At 37.8% G+C, this 17,479-nt stretch overlaps 1 protein-coding gene across 1 annotated transcript in view; it reads right to left on the bottom strand.

Annotated features, from left to right (window-relative positions):
* Positions 1-2,181: 2,181 nt before the first annotated feature.
* UBXN4 (UBX domain protein 4) overlaps positions 2,182-17,479 on the bottom strand; it is a 32,613-nt gene continuing 17,315 nt past the window's right edge. Inside the window, exons 7-13 of the mRNA XM_065880894.1 lie at positions 14,880-14,934; positions 13,959-14,123; positions 12,793-12,920; positions 8,502-8,604; positions 6,171-6,302; positions 4,522-4,724; positions 2,182-2,845 (exon numbers count right to left, since the gene is read on the bottom strand). Of these exons, the coding sequence (XP_065736966.1) occupies positions 2,707-2,845; positions 4,522-4,724; positions 6,171-6,302; positions 8,502-8,604; positions 12,793-12,920; positions 13,959-14,123; positions 14,880-14,934 (925 nt within the window). The 3' untranslated portion in view covers positions 2,182-2,706. The remainder of the gene's footprint in view (positions 2,846-4,521; positions 4,725-6,170; positions 6,303-8,501; positions 8,605-12,792; positions 12,921-13,958; positions 14,124-14,879; positions 14,935-17,479) is intronic.

Below are 17,479 nucleotides of genomic sequence, written 5' to 3'. Positions count from 1 at the left end.
AGCATATGCTAGACAAAGGGCTAACTTTCTTAATATAAGTGAAATTGTTATAAATCAATAAGAAAAAGATGATAAACACAAAATGAAAGAAAACACAGGCAGTTCTCAGAAAATAAATCAAAGTGACCAATAATATTAAAAGATGCTCACCTTCATTCATCATCAACACAATGCATATAAAATGCATACAGTTTTTCATTTATCATGTTGACAAAGATGCGAAAGTATAATACAGTGCTGCCAAGGATGTGGGGAAATCAACATCCTCCTACCTGTTAGCTGCTGTAAATTCACAGAGCCTTTACAGGAGGCAATTCCCCAGCATTTTTTATAATCCAAACTGCAAACACCCTTTGACTCAGTGACGTTCAAGTATACTTCCACAGCTAAGAAGACACCTTCCCAAAGATGTTCACTGTAGCAATGTTTGTAATAGAAAAACAAACACAAGCACAAAAACTGTAATAACCAATGAACGCAACTAGAGAATGGGTAAGTTTATCAAGTGAAATGCTTTGCAGCCGTTAATGAGAATGAGGTAGCTATGTGTTGATGGGGAAAGATCTTCAAGACTGTGTACGTAAAAAAGCAAGATGCAGAGTAGTATATATATAATATGATCCCATTTATTTAAAAAATAAAGATTACATATTTGCTTACGTATGCATAAAATTTTTCTGAAAACTACAAAAGAAACTGTTAATAGAGGTTACTTCTGGGGACTAGAACTGGGGATAGGATACAAAGAGGAAGATGTCATTTTATAGCCTTCCATACGGTTTTGAATTTACCATGCACACTTTTTAAAATATAAAATTGATGAAGGATCCTCTTACTCAAAGACTGAATCATTCTTTTATGTACGTTTCTCTAAGAATCTCTATTTGATTTTTTTTCAAGGCAAACTTGGTTTTTTATTCACATATTGCTATGTTTTTAAAGACGACAAACCTTTACTGAAATGGGATGCTTGCTGGAGATGTTTCTTTTTTAAGCTTACTTTTTAAATTATGGAAGTAATTTCATTACAGAAAATTGAGAAACATATAAGGATGCAAAAAAGAACTAAAATTATATATAACCACTCTTACCACCATTAACGTTTGGTGCGTTTTCTTTTTTCTTTACATTATGTTAATACATAGTACGACCTCTATATAAAATGTGTTTATAAAGCTGAGATCATACTGTACCTACAGCTCTGTATCCTGCTTTTTTCCCGGAACGCATAACAGGTACTCAATAAATATGTTAAACTGAACTGTTGAATTAGTATTGTGCCATTTCTCCTCAGCAAAAGTTAATTCTGCAGAAGGCATTTAGTTGGTTTCTAATTCTGAAGTAAAATAAATAAAACTTAACACGTTTATACCTAACTTTGCCTGCATTTATGGTCATTCCTTCAAAAAACTTATTAGATCAAAGAGCATGAAATATTTAAGGTTTCTGACAATGTTTTTCAGAAAGATTATCCCAGTTTTCATTCCTACTAATAACGTACCTGGTCTCACTGTTTCCTTGCCAACACTATTACCATTTTTTAAAGTCACTGTTACTTCATTGGTGAAAAACGAAGTTTGCTCTGGGAAAATTTCTTCCTCCCATTACAAAATAAAGTCAGAGTCCTTCTATTCCAATCTAAACACAAAAGATTAGAAGAGGAACAGTCAAACTTACTCCCTCTGTCAAACATTCTTAGTGTCTCCACCACCATAAACATATAGTAGCACATTAGTCAGATTAAGAACCTAAAATTCTTAAGAATAACCAAATGAGCAAAAGGCAGATCTTAATTCCCTACTTCTTGTCCTACAATACAGGTACTTCAATTCTTTGAAGAGTGATCATCATTATTGAGAGCAAAACTTCAGTATAAAGGTGACAGAGAACTAGTTGTAGACCAGCAGTTGTTTTGTCCGATGAGAACAAAGACCATAACATTATGCAAACAAAGCGATGCCTCCCTGAATTAGGAGAGACCGTAACATAGCATCAGTGTGTGTCAGAAAATTTCTTCCTGCAGTGATATTTAAGATAAGGTGGTCACCTCCTTTCCTGGGATAGTTCCAGGGCAGTACAGTGGGGTAGGGGGGTATCAGAGACACATGACCTCCACAGAGCCCTGTGCAACAAAAAGATGCTAGGATAACAAAACTTAAAGGAAAGATAAGATCATTCTGATTTTTGGAAAAAGATTTTTTTATTCAGTGTTTAAGTAAGATTAAAAACTACAAGATTTTGCTTGCAGCTGATGAGCAAGAAGAGAAAAGTTAAACCCAAATTATCATCTGATTGGCTAGTTAAAACGCTCTGACTCAAAATCAAATTATTCAGTGACATACCAGTTACTTTGTGTGGGCTGAGGAGTTCTGGAGCAAAACAGCCCTAAACAAAACATATCATCTGAGAGCACAGGGCTAATGGGCATATGAAATACTAAACAAGAAAGCTGATAAAGGGAGGCTGTCGCAGACCTTTTGTTATTTTAGGCTTCTAGCAGTTGGTTACCATATACAAGGACCTAGCAGCCAGTTATTTTATCTCTTGACTTGTCTGAGGTTAAACAACTTTAACCCACTAAGCAGGAATAAAGAGACATTTTGTAGATGAGTTGGAAAACAAAGCAGTCCCACTTCTCCAGCAGAATTTTAGTTGAATTAAATCATAAGAGGAACAATGATTACTGCACATATTGTACTTGTCACACTACATCTGTTGAGTAGAATTTCCATTCCAAGTGTTGTTTTCATCTTCACCATCGTCTTGAGTCCTCAATCTGTATATCTTGCCCTCCTTTTTAAAGTCTTCCCCCCGTTTCTCCAGCACTCTTTTTCTGACTGGTTCCCTGAAATAACAAAAGAGGGAGGAAAGAAGAAGATGATATAAAATGAAAACAGCAGTAACACAAAGCCATTTCTTTTAAACTGCCATTAGTATAGTTTAAGAAAAGTCCACGGAGATCATTATATCTACTAATGCAGTACTAGACTTTATACATTTTTGGTGGTGTAACTTCATCTGTTCTCTAAGCCAAACTAGTCATATCATGTTGTCCATGTATTTCTTGGTGACTCACTAAGTTTTAGAAGACTGGGACCACTTGCCAACTAAATCTTTCCTTTATTATTTATGCAAGCTGATGTATCTACTAAAATATTTATTTATAACTTACACAACACCCTAGAGGCTATCCCAAACTCCAATCATAGCTTAATATACAGAAATGGTCAGTTAGCAATTTTCAATCCTTTCAGAATCTTTAAGAGTGATTTATTTCTGCATGGACAATTTAGAACAAACAGTTCTTCATCTGAAGACGGAAAGGAAACAGGTGAAATTTACGCTAATACATTCTCCAACACTGGAGGGGAAGGGAGAGAGAAAAACAAAAACCAGTGGTGGAACACGAAGCTTCACCCACTCGGATATACATTCATCCCATCCTTTGCCCCAACCCAAGACCTGTTCCCTTACCTGAAATAAATTTTTGAAACCCACACAGCAAGCTCTTCTATGTGACAGTAATTCAGGATGAAATGCTTCCATTCATTGCTCAGTAAGAGCTCTGAAATTCAGACCTAACAATATCTAGTTTGAATGCTGTTCTAAAACTAGATAGAGAACAATTTCTCTGTCCCCACTTGAGTAATGTACTTGTCTTCCTGCTTAATAGTTAAGAAAGAAATAAAGATAAAGGCTGCATCAGCCCAGTCACAATGTTAACAGAAATTGTCATCTAGAGAGTCAACAGGACACAAGATTAGGGATCTCCTTACAGCAGACAAAGGCAAGGATTTTCATTACTTACCACATATGACTGGTGTGAGGATTTGCTATTAATGGCCCAATAAAGTATTGAACAATACTAGGTACAAATTGTAATAAATTGTGCTATTAATTATTAGAAGGGGGTATAATCTCGAATTCTAAGAAAGTACTTCCTGTAAACCTCTTTCAAATATGTAGAATTTTAACAGAGGTATGAGCTAAGATCATTACCATTCAAACCTTGGCCATCTCCAACAAAAGTAAGGCCTCTTGGTTAAGGAACTAGTCCAAAATAACTCTCTGAAGAGTTATTTCATTTTCAAGTGAACATCCAGTTTGGTCCTTCTCTGAATGACCCAGAGGAGGCAGTTAAATTATCTACAGCACAATGATCCCTCTAAAGTAATCATACAAGATGACTGTGAGAAATTAATGCAGTATCTTGTCAGACAAAACATGGGTAACAAGAAAAGATATTACTGTTTAGACCTGAAAAAAATATGCCTTTTGATATGGAATAAAGAGAATTCAATAAATAAAATAATAAAATCAGTAGCAGTGAAAGTTGCTTTCCATGGAATAGGTTTTAGAAAGATGGCTGAGAAAACTCAGGTATTGAGCTTCCCAGAACATGTTGGGTTTCCCCCCTGATACAGAGAAAAGGCAAAGTATCCATAACAAAATTTTTCATTTTGAATAAGGCATTGGGCATTACTAACATATTTTGCAAATGGGGAAAATACAAACAAATACCTTCTTTCTGAGTTGCCAGATGATGCAAGGTTTGAGGATTCCAATGCTGCTGCTCTCACCGAGGTCTGTGCAGGAGGAGGATTACTGAATAAGAAGTTGCTAATCAATCTCCAGATGGCAAGGAATGGGTAAAGTACTGTCCCCAAGAATGTCCAAAAGTCGCCACTGGAAGAATGTACCATGGATGTAGTTGGTCTTCCTGCCTAAAAATTAAGAAAGAACCTAGATAAAGACAACATCGGCCCAACCACATCACACTCAAGGTTCCAGATAAACTTTTTTACCTGGAAAAGTCCTGTGGATTTTAGTTTACTGCAAGAAGGTAAAATTGCCATCTTTTGCTGTTTTTCAAGTGTGTAAACTTCTAGGAACTCCTGGAGCTCTTTTTCTTTAAAGGAGTAATTACAACACAGAAACTGGAAAGTAGTTTCTCAGTGAAATGAACCAATTATTTTGAAGAGAACTAAACTTTTGTAATGAAATTAACAAGTTTGATTTTAAAAGTCTTTTTTAATGATTTTTAAAAAGGGAAAGGTTTCAGATCTCAATGAATACAACTAATCCTGATTACTGGAGGACTGTTTTAGGTGTGGGGCTAAAGCTCAGATCTGGGTAAACTACAGTAGTCCCCCTGCTTACCTGCAGGGGATACTTTCCAAGACCCCCAGTGGATGCCTGAAACCACGGATAGTACCAAACCCTAAATATACTATATTTTTCCCTATACATACATACCTGTGATAAAGTTTAATTTATAAATTAGGCAAAATAAGGGACTAGCAAAATTGCCAGCATCATCAGTCTTGAGCTTTGGAGCCATTATTAAGTAAAATTAGGGTTCTTTGAACACAAGCACTGCAATATTTCAACAGTCTATCTGATAACCAAGAGGGCCAGAAAGCGACTAATGAGCAGGTAACATACAGAGCATGGATACGCTGGACAAAGGGATGATTCATGTTCCAGATGGGACAACACACCATTTCATCACACTACTCACAACGGCCCGCAATTTAAAACTTATGAATTGTTTATTTCTGGAATTTTCCATGTAATGTTTTCAAAGTGCGGTTGGCCACGAGTAACTGAAAGCACGGAAGGAGAAACTGCAGGTTAGGGGGCACTACCATATACCAACCAAGATATGGAAGAACCAAGCTCTCATCCCAGCTCTGGCACTTAAGGTAGCACCTTGGCAAAATTATTTAAGGTTCTGAGCCTTTTTTTAAATCAGAGATTAAAATATTGTTAGGATCAGATGGGATTAATATGTTTAAAAATGAATGTTATTTTTAGATTAAAATGTTTTTTTAAAAATTCGTAAACAGTACTCATATGCTCATACATAAATAAATGACACCAAGTCAGTAGATTAGGGAGATATTCTACATTTCTTTTCCTCTCCTACTGGTCGTTTTTTGTACATGAAAATAGGTGAGGGAAAAAGTCGAAAATTTATATTGTGTCTCACTAGCAATACAAATATAAAGCCCAGGATAATGGAACAATAAATTGATCTAACATTTTTTGATAATTTGGACTTTAATTACCCACAGTACACTTTTCACCTTCCCTTCCTCTAATTATAAGATCAAGAGCAGAACAAACAGGACTATAAGAATAGAAAAAATATATATGCATATACATACTGGCAACAGTACCACTGAAGCACTTGGGGCAAGTTCCAAATCCAGTAATTTCTTTTTATAATCTTCTTTGGTAAATTCCCTCCTGGGAAACATTGTTGCTAATGAAAAATTACCGTAAGTGTTGCCAACAGTCTGTAACATAACAATAAGTTTTAAAACCTTACAGTGGAGCCTTTTTAAAGTAAGATATTACAAACTCATATGCATCCAAAATGACTGCTTTCATTTTAAAAGTTCACTTAAATGTAAAATCAAAAAACATTTATAAAAACTTTGTGCTTCAAAAAATAGCTGAAGGCTATCAAATCCAAATAGTACTTAAAAGCTTTTAAAACTCAAAAATGACCATGAGGGCTTCCCTGATGGCTCAGTGGTGGAGAGTCTGCCTGCCGATGCAGGGGACGCGGGTTCGTGCCCCGGTCTGGGAGGATCCCACATGCCGCTGAGCGGCTGGGCCCGTGAGCCATGGCCTGCGCATCCGGAGCCTGTGCTCCGCAACGGGAGAGGCCACAACAGTGAGAAGCCCGTGTACCGCAAAAAAAAAAAAAAAAAAAAAAAGACCACGAAATAGCAAGAATATGTTTCCCAAGACTATATAAATACACTGAATAAAAATGAACAATTAGGTATCTTAACTATGACTGACTGCAGTTTGCAATTAGAGTTTTTACTGTCCTTTGGCAAACTTACATTAATATCTCACAAATACCCATTTTGATTGTAGGTATTTTGTATTAAAAATCTGGAATAGACCAGAATTTCCCTCATATTATACATATGACAGGAGTTTTTGCCTCCTCCTTGTCTTGGAGAGTAAATGGTCCATAATCAACCCATAATCACACACATAATTCCAGGTCCAGGAATTTACAGTGGGCAAGCATCACAGTCACTTTCACAATGTTAAATCACCTATACTTATAAAATCTTCCAAAGGAAGAGTCTAATTTCTGTTTTTTGTAATTTTTTTTAAATTTTATTTATTTATGGCTGTGTTGTGTCTTCGTTTCTGTGCGAGGCTTTCTCTAGTTGCGGCGAGCAGGGTCCACTCTTCATCGCAGTGCGCGGGCCTCTCACTACCGTGGCCTCTCTTGTTGCGGAGCACAGGCTCCAGATGTGCAGGCTCAGCAGTTGTGGCTCACAGGCCTAGTTGCTCCGCAGCATGTGGGATATTCCCAGACCAGGGCTCGAACCCGTGTCCCCTGCATTGGCAGGCAGACTCTCAACCACTGTGCCACCAGGGAAGCCCTGTTTTTTGTAATTTTTTACTCTAGGTCATACTACCTCTCTCACTGTTCTCACTCAACATAAGGTCACAAAATTAGGTCACTGTACTGAGATGAAGTTCTAACAGGACTGATGCAATTAAAGATCTTTCTTTTTTACTCATGTGATTCCCTCTTCACTTACCTGTGGCAGAAGCACCCCATTTGGGGAGCCCTAAGTGGGGCTCCAAGGCAAAAGAAGGATGAAAGAGGCTATCTGGAGTTGATTCTACTATAAAGCTTGGGGAAAGGGGTTATTAAAATAACTTTTTATACTGTCCAGCAAAGCTCACCAGTGGAAGAAGGCATATAACTTTTTAGGCATCCTTTTCTTGGGACCTATAAGTGAGATGGCAGACTAAATGCAGAAGAGGTCTAGCAGAAAAGTCTGAATCCTAATTTTAATCTTGAAGTGATATGTAAAACAAATACCGGTGCGTGTAATAAGCCTAGATCCTACAGGACATCTGATGCCTCATTTTGAAAAAGTAATCAGAGAATAAAAACTAACTGGAAAGTACTCATATCTTCTCTTCTAAGAGGTCAATTTCACAACCATTCAGATCTTGAATAAGGCCATGTTCTGGAATTCCTGAAGAAGATACTTATTGCCAAATAAAGATTATTGATCTTTAGGTTTGATCAACTGGCAGATGGTGGGAAAACTGTCAGCCCCAAAGCATTCTAAGCAACTTGCAGAAAATTCAGAGAGAGGACTAAGAAAAAATGCATCTTTTACAGAGGACAACTCCTTCAGATTAGACTTCTGGAAAATCACTTGCTTTTCATGCCTCCAACTGAATGTACTAAGCACTGAGAAAAATTTCCAGAGTCTATTTTACAATAGCAGCAAATTCATCTTTTTACAGAACAAGCAGATATGCTGTTCCCATATGGCACTCATACATGACGGAAGCTCCACAACATCCCAGAGGCATCTTGTGCCTCGCTCCTGGGGTAAGTCATAACTTATTCACACTCTTCAAATCCTACCTGGAAAACTTCCCCTCCTACATTCTAATAACCCATTCACCTACCTTCATTACAACTCAGGACATAAGTTTACCTGTGCAGCAAACTGCCTTGCTTCTTCTAGAGGAGCATCAGAAGGGAACTGATTTGTAAAGGAAGAACCATCAGGAAGACGGAACTGAATTCTCGCAACACTGCTGTGAGAACATGAAAATTTAAGTCAGCATCTTTACTTATACATTCTCAAACGATATCATTAAAACTAAGAGAAAATGGAAGTGGTAATGTGTAATGAAAATGGGTTTTTATGGAGAGTTGGGGAGGGAGGATTGGAGGAAGGTGGTCAAAAGGTATAAAATTCTAATTTAAGGTAAATAAGTACTAGGGATGTAATGTACAAGACGACTATAGCTAACACTGCTGTTATGATATATAGGAAAGCTGTTGAGAGTAAATCCTAAGAATTCTCATTGTAAGAAAAGAGGTTTTTAATTGTATCTCCATTCAGCCCATGAACAACAGGGGTCCGAGCTGCGTGGGTCCATGTAGAGGTGGATTTTTTGCAATAAACACATACTACAGCACTGCACTATCCACGGCTGACTGAATCCATGGATGCAGAACCACGGACACGGAGTCATACATGGAATTTTGACTACGCGGGGGTGGCACGCCAACTGCAACCCCGCACTGTCCAAGGGCCAAATGTGTATGAGAAGATGGATGTTAGCTGAATGCGCCGTGGTAATCATTTCAAAATATATGTAAATCAAACCATCAGGCTGTATTCCTTAAACTTATAGAGAAATGTATGTCAAATATTTCTCCAATTAGAGAAAATAAGAAAATTGGCTTTTTTCAGTCAAATCTCATTATTTTTAACAACAGCTTTTTTGAGGTAAAATTCACCTTTAAAATGTACAATTCAGTGGTTTTTAATACAGTCAGAGCTGTGCAACCATCACTACTATGTAATTCCAGAACATTCCCATCACCCCAAAAAGAAACCAAGCGCTTTAGCAGTCAGTCCCCATCCCTCCCTCTCCCTTTCCCTGGCAACCACTCATCTACTTTCTGTCTTTGTGAATTTGTCTGTTTCTGGCACTTCCTATAACGGAATCATAAGATGTGTGACTTGTTGGTAACTGGCTTTTTTCACGTAGCATTATGTTTTCCAGGTTCATCCAAGTTGTAGCAAGGGTCAGTACTTCCTTTTTATTGCTGAAGAATATTCCATCGTATGCTATATGCTATATTATGTTTATCCCCTCTTCAGTTGATGGACATTTTGGTTATTAGCACATTCTGGCTATTATGAAGAACGCTGCTATGAATATTCATGTACAGGTTTCTGTGTGGACATAGTTTTCAACTCTCTTGGATATATACTTAGGAGTAGAATTGCTTAGCATTTTGAGGAACTGCCAAGTTGTTTTTCCAAAGCGGTGGTACCATTTTATAACCCCATCAGCAATGTAGGAAGGTTCCAAATTCTCCACACCCTTGCCAAGACCTGGCGGTTACTTACTTACATTACTTACTTACTTATTTTTTTTCGGCCATGAGGCATTCAGGGTCTTAGTTCCCTGACCAGGGATCGAACCTGTGCCCCCTACATTGGGAGCATGGAATCTCAATCACTGAACCGCCAGAGAAGTCCTGGTGGTCCCTTTAAATTTAGCCTTCCTAGAAGGTGTGGTTTTGATTTGATTTTCCTAATGACTAATAATGTGGAGCATCTTTTCATGTGCTTATTAATCACTTGTATATCTTCTCTGAAAAAATATCTATTCAAATTCTTTCCCCATATTTAAATTGGGTTGTTTGCTTCTTTGTTGTTGACTTTTTATATTCCAGTTATATGGTTTGCAAATATTTTCTCCTATTTTTTTGTTTTGGCCGCACTGTGTGGCATGCAGGATCTTAGTTCCCTGACCAGGGATCAAACCTGTGCCCCCTGCAGTGGAAGCGCAGAGTCTTAACCACTGGACCGCCAGGGAAGTCCCTCCAATTTTGTGGGTTGTCTTTTCACTATCCTGATGATATCCTTTGAAGCATAAAAGTTTTTAATTTCGATGAAGTCCAACTTATCTGTTGCTTTCTTTTGTCACTTGTGCTTTTGGTGTCATGTCTAAGAATCCATTGCCTATTCCAAGATCACAAGATTTCCTCATTTCTTTTCCTCCCAAGAGTTTATACTTTTAGCTTTCACACTTAGGTAGATGATCCATATGGTGTGAGATAATGGTCCAAATTTATTATTTTGCACATGGATATCCACTTGTCCAAGCAGCATCTGTTGAAGACACCATTTTCTCCCCCATTGAATAGTCTCAGTAAACTTTTCAAAAATCAGTTGATCATAAACGCATACGTTTATTTCTAGAGACTCAATTCCTATTACAGGCGTACCTCAGAGATATTGTGGGTTTGGTTCCACACCACCACAATTATCACAGTAAAGCGAGTCACATGAAATTTTTGGTTTCCCAGTGCATGTAAGTTATGTTTATACTATACTCCAGTCTAATAAGTGTGCAGTAGCATATGTCTAGAAAAACCATGTACATGCCTTAATTAAAAAACATTTTATTGCTAAAAATGCTATCAACTGACAACACACAGTTGCCACAAAACTTCAATCTGTAAAAAACTGCAATAAAGCATTAGCGCAATAAACGAGGTATGCCTATACATCAACCCATATGTCCATCCTTATGCCAATACTACACTGTCTTGGTTACCGTAGTTTCACAGTTAAGTTTTAAAATCATAAAGTTTGAGTCCTCCAACTTTGTTCTTTTTCCAGATTGTTTTGACTATTCTGGGTCCCTTGCATTTCCATATAAATTTTAGAATCAGATTCCTGCATAAATTTTGGCAAAAAAAACCAGCTGGAATTTTGATAGGGATTGTGTTGCATCTGTAAACCAGCTTGGGGATTACTGCCATCTTAACAATATAGTCTTCTGATCTATGAAAATAAAATATCTTTCCATGTATTTAGTTAGGTCTTCTTTAATTATTTCGATAATGTTTTCTAGTTTTCAGTGTACAAGTTTTTTTACACTTCTGTTAAATATATTCTTAAGTATTTTATGACTTTCGGAAAATAGTTTTTATTTATTTTATTTATTTATTTTTGGCTGCATTGGGTCTTCATTGCTGCGTGCGGGCTTTCTCTAGTTGCAGTGAGTGGGGGGCTACTCTTTTTTTTTTTTTTTTTTTGGGGCTACTCTTCATTGCAGTTCACGTGCTTCTCATTGCATTGGCTTCTCTTGTTACAGAGCACGGGCTCTAGGTGCACAGGCTTCAGTAGCTGTGGTGTGCGGGCTCAGCAGTTGTGGCTTGCAGGCTCTAGAGCACAGGCTCAGTAGTTGTGGCACACAGGCTTAGCTGCTCCGCAGCATGTGGGATCTTCCCAGACCAGGGTTCGAACCCATGTCCCCTGCATTGGCAGGCGGATTCTTAACCACTGCGCCACCAGGGAAATCCCACTTGTTAATCTTCTAATATAGAAAATACAGAAAAGTACAAAGAACAAAACAAACATTAACTGTAATCCTACTAGCAGTACGTACTGGAAATCTGAATTTTTGTCTTTGTAACACATTTTTGTTTTGGGAACTGCCTTATCCCTCCAATTCATTCATTCATTCGGGTATGATTATCAGTAATATTTCCTTATCTCCTTCAGCACAGGGATGGGCATGTCTACTACCCCAACCAGCTGGCCTATACAAGTGGACATAGTGATTGGTATTAAGATGGCCACATGACCCAAGCAGGGCCAATCAGAATTCTCAGTGAATGAGAAAAAGGATTAGTTTTTCCTCTCTAGGATCAGAAGCTTAAGATCCTGGAAGGTGCCAGGAGGCCCTAGGCTCTCCTGACACTATCTAAAGAGTTTCTCTGAGAATAAAGCTAAGACAGAAACCAAGAGATTAAAAGGAGAGAGAAAAAATCCTAATAATATCCTTCAGATCCCTGGCTCTGGTGATGCCTAACCAATTCCATCACGGTAACTCCCAGCTGCAGAGCCAACAGATTCCCTCTTTTGCTTAATCCTGTTTGACTTGATACTCTAACAAGTAAATAATTCCAGTACACATGAGATAATCACTATAATCATTTTGATGTATGTGCTTTCTGTCTTTTGAAAAGAGATTTCTTCAGCCTTCTTTTAAACATCATGTATTTAGTACCATTACGTTGTACATTCACATCCAATGACAAATACCACTGGCAGCTGCCAAACTGATCAATATGTTCCTGTAGAACTATTTATTAATCCACAGAACACATCAGTGTTAAAAAGCAGCCCACAACTGCTTTTCTCCTCAGCTGCCATGTATACACATACATTTTAGCAGGAAATAAAGTACCTTCTTTCTTTTGTGGAAGAGTCTCTCTTGACTTCCATTTCTGCCTGTTTGGCTAGCAGGGCAGCAGCTTTAGCAGCTTCTACTTCTTCCTTTGTCTTTGCAAAACGAGCAGCTCTCTCTGCACGGTCCTTTAAAACAGTTGTTAGATACTAATTATATTTCACTGCCAGAAAGATCTAGTTACACATTTCCAAACATAAGGAACATAAATATGCATGAAATTCCTTAAGGCCATACATGAACTTCATCACTCTGATTCTGGTATTTTTTTAGTTTTATCAACTTTCAGGGACCAGAGTTATTAGTAAACAAACAAGGACTTGATTTTGGTCACTATTCTCTCTCTAAAGCCTAGAACAAGGTCTGGCACATAACAGATAATCAATAAATATTTACTGAATGAATAAATAAACGAACAATATTAAGTAGGGTGTAATATGTATTACAACTGCTTAATTCTAAAAGCAATTGTTGGGGCTTCCCTGGTGGCGCAGTGGTTAAGAATCCGCCTGCCAATTCAGGGGACATGGGTTCGAGCCCTGGTCCGGGAAGATCCCACATGCCACAGAGCAACTGAGCCCGTGCGCACAACTACTGAAGCCTGTGCGCCTAGAGCCTGTGCTGCACAACAAGAGAAGCCGCTGCAATGAGAAGCATGCACGCCGCAACAAAGAGTAACTCCCACTCTCCACAACTAGAGAAAGCCTGCGCACAGCAACAAAGACCCAATGCAGCCAAAAATAAATTAATTTTAAATAAATAAATAAATAAAAGCAATTGTTGCAAAAGTATCCTAAAGCTTGATGTGTCTAAATCCTTTGAATGTCCTAAAAAAGAATGCTTATGACTAGCAGAGCCTGTGACGTTGCAAATTCTTAGCTTCTTTCCTAGGGAATCTTTGAAAACTACCTTTTCACTACTGATAAAATTCATAATATAACACTGAGAAAAACTACTTCCAAAAAATCATCTCAATTTTAATCTTAACTGTATTTTAATTCAATACACAATTTCTAGGAAAAGAAAACAGAATTGGTATGCTCTGAGTCCCTAAAATCTACTGTTTTCGTGTGCCCTGTCTGGTAGTAAACCAAAACCATTGTGCATGAAAAAACAATTTCACTAATGTTCTAGAGTCAAGCATTAAAAATAAACTTAATACTCACCAGTGCAATCTGCTGTTTTATACGCTCTCGAGCTGCCCTATCTTCTGCCTTTTCTCTGTTTCTTTCCTCTAACATTCTTTTTGTTAATTCTTCTTCTTGCTTTCTTTTATAATCCAACATTTCTTTTCCAGTTTTCCTCCTCTCAATTTCCTTCTTAATCTCTCTCTGAATTAAAGAAAAAGTAAGTTTTATGAGCCAAAAACAAAATTTAATAATCTTCCTTTAATATTATTTTGTATGCAGGGAAAGCCAGTTGTAGGGTACAGCTAAAGGGAACAGAACAACTTCACAAAATCTAGGGGTCTAGTAGAATGTATTAACAGCATGGGTTAATGGTCAAATGTCTATCAATTTATAAGTCTTTGCCAGTGGTTCTGTTAAGATTATGGTGTGGTCAGTGTCATTTGAAAAAAAAAAACATTACACGTCTTTAGTTTCTGAGGTGCCCTCTAAGGACAACATGGTAGTCATTTATTTAGCTTGAAGACCTGATAACCTTCGTATATTAGAACCCCAAAGAGATGACACAGTTCAGGTGCACAAGGTGAGAAAAACCAAGAATGCACTAGAATGCAGCAACACCAAAGGAAAAATTCAGCAAAATATCTACGCATTTCTTTTTCACAAAACTAAAACTTTGAACTGCATCAAACCAATTTTAGTTCAAGTCCCTTTATTCTTAGCGTAAAGGATTTATTGCAGAGGAAGAAAAGATGGTCCAACCTATTCCTAGCAATTTATAAAAAGAACACAAAGTGTACGCTATGATCTTACTACAGAAGACAGGTAATTCCCCTCACTGTGCTGCAACACTGATCTATATAACCAGGAAGCCATTCCAGGTTTGCCAAACTGAATAGGGAATCAAATGCTCCCTCACTTAAGGGAAGAGGAAAACAATGCCAGGCACATGCACTTTACCTGTTCTTCCTCTTTCCTTTTCTCTTCTCTCCTTTCTTCAAGTTTTTTGGTTAGTCTGTATTTTAAAAGTTTAAAAAGTACATTAACTGAGATACATCGTATTAATATAAATTACATTTAGAAGATTTGTTTAGCTAAAAACTGGGGAAATGTGGAGACAGACAAAAAAGCTCCTGAAGGCAAAGCAACAACTTACCTACCTGGTCCCTGCCCCTAGGGAAATCCATGAGTAGTCAGTGGGACCATCAGAAGCCTCACTCCAGCTCTAAGTGCCTTACCTCCTACTTAACATTAGTTCCCATTCCTCCCAATTTATCAGATCTTGATATTTTTGTTTTGGCTGCGCCATGTGGCTTGTGGGATCTTAGTTCCCCGACCAGGGATTGAACCTGGGGCCTTGGCAGTGAGAGCTCGGAGTCCCAACCACTGGACTACCAGGGAATTCCCTGAATATTTATTTGAAAATATGCATCTTCAAATACATATGTATAAATCAATGACTTACAAATGCTTTACTTCTTACAAAGACGTAAACAGTATTATGGCACAAAACTGTTAAAAAATAAAAGCAAAAAGCTGAAGGCTAACATTTATAAAAACCAGTAATTCCAAAATTGATTCTGAACTGTGAGAAACTCAGCAATTAAAAACTAATGATTCTGAAAGCAGACAGTGGTAATGGCTGCACAACCTTGTGAATATATAAAAACCCACTGAATTGCATACACTCTGAATTTTATGGTATGTGAATTATATCTCAATTTTTAAAAACTAATGGCACTTTCTCTCAGAGGGATCTGGGTTACACAGGTATATGCATTTGTTAAAACTCAGTTGAACAACTTGTGCCAGAAATCAAGGGACGCTCAAAGAATGATGGTTTAGAACCCCAAAGAGATGATGAAGTTTAGGTGCACACAGTGAGAAAAATGAATGATGCGCTAGAACGCAGTAACACCAGAGGAAAAACTTAGCAAAATGTCTACAGATTTCTTTTTTACAAAAAGGATGTCAAAAGGACATAAGGCCCAGGATGAAGAGGTTCCACTAACCAAATGTGAAGCAATCTGTGCATCAAAAAAATTGTAAGAGAAATTAATTGTAACACATTAGGGTTAAAAAAAGGACCCATGAAATATCTTACTGCTGACAGAAGTTATGAATTGGTATAACCACTCTGGAAAACTGTTCAGCCAGTATCTATGACCCAGAAATTCAGACTCCTGAAAATACACCCAAAAAATATGTTCACCAAGACATGTAATAAAAGAATGTTCATAGCAATTCTATTCTTAACTGACCCAAACTGAAAATAATTCAAATATCCATCAACAGTAGACTGGATAAATAAATTGTGGTATAGTCAATACACAGTCAATAGAGCTATACAGTAACAAGCAACAATTTGAAGTGCTTACACGATTTTAATTATATGATCATATGACCCGGATTTTTGAAATGCTGTCTAAGCAGCTAATAGTTACTTCCCAATGAAAACTGTTTCGTTATTAAGAGCTTGTCAACATTTTATCTAATCTCAACATTAGTATCCCTTTTTAGAAGCTTAACAAATTTTGTGTATATGTATCTTCTAAGAGTGCTTTATAGTTTTTTTCAATTTAAGAAATCTCAAACAGCTGTAGACCCACTCTGTCCTGACAGGCTAACTATAAAAGTAATAATGCTCAATGAAGAAAACTTGGCAACCCCAGAACAAAGCAAAGAAAAAAATCTCGAATTCCAATTTCATAGATACCAGTATAAACACTTTGGTGCATGTCTTAAAATATCTTTTTTGGACTCATTATACTATATAACACATATACACCAGTATGTGTACATATAATTATTTTTTAATTAAAAATGGCATATTGGGCTTCCCTGGTGGCGCAGTGGTTGAGAGTCCGCCTGCCAATGCAGGGGACACAGGTTTGTGCCCCGGTCCGGGAAGATCCCACATGCCATGGAGCGGCTGGGCCCGTGAGCCATGGCCGCTGGGCCTGTGCATCTGGAGCCTGTGCTCCGCAACGGGAGAGGCCACAGCAGTAAGAGGCCCACGTATCAAAAAAAAAAAAAAAAAAAAAGGCGTATTATATTCTATTTGCAGAACCATCAGGCAGACACAAGCAGACACCCCTTTACCTAAGAATGGAAACTATTGGGGGTAATTCCCTGGCTGTCCAGTGGTTAGGACTCTGAGCTCTCATTGCCAAGGGCCCGGGTTCGATCCCTGGTTGGGGAACTAAGATCCCACAAGCCATGTGGCGTGGCCAAAAAAAAAAAGAAAAAAGAAAAAAAAAAGAATGCACTATTAAGAAATAACAGAAACTCCCCTTTCCCACAGGAATTAAATAGCACTTGATCTCACCCCACAATAAAGGGCTACCTGCCATGTTTCTTCACATTCCCCCCAACTCTCAAAATCTTTTCCTGATTTTTCATTTTCACTTCACCCCAGGATCCCAGGGTGATGCAAGTAAGGGTGCACAGTGGTGGGCTTGGTGTTAGCAAAGCAGAAAGAAACAGAAGAGGATGAGCCCCTGGAACTCTGGTTCCCTACTGCTCTTCTTCCAGACACACACCATTTCACATTGCTGTGA

Source organism: Phocoena phocoena, chromosome 7, assembly GCF_963924675.1.
Source record: "Phocoena phocoena chromosome 7, mPhoPho1.1, whole genome shotgun sequence".
Lineage (NCBI taxonomy): Eukaryota > Metazoa > Chordata > Mammalia > Artiodactyla > Phocoenidae > Phocoena > Phocoena phocoena.
This window is presented reverse-complemented; position numbering and strand designations above follow the sequence as displayed.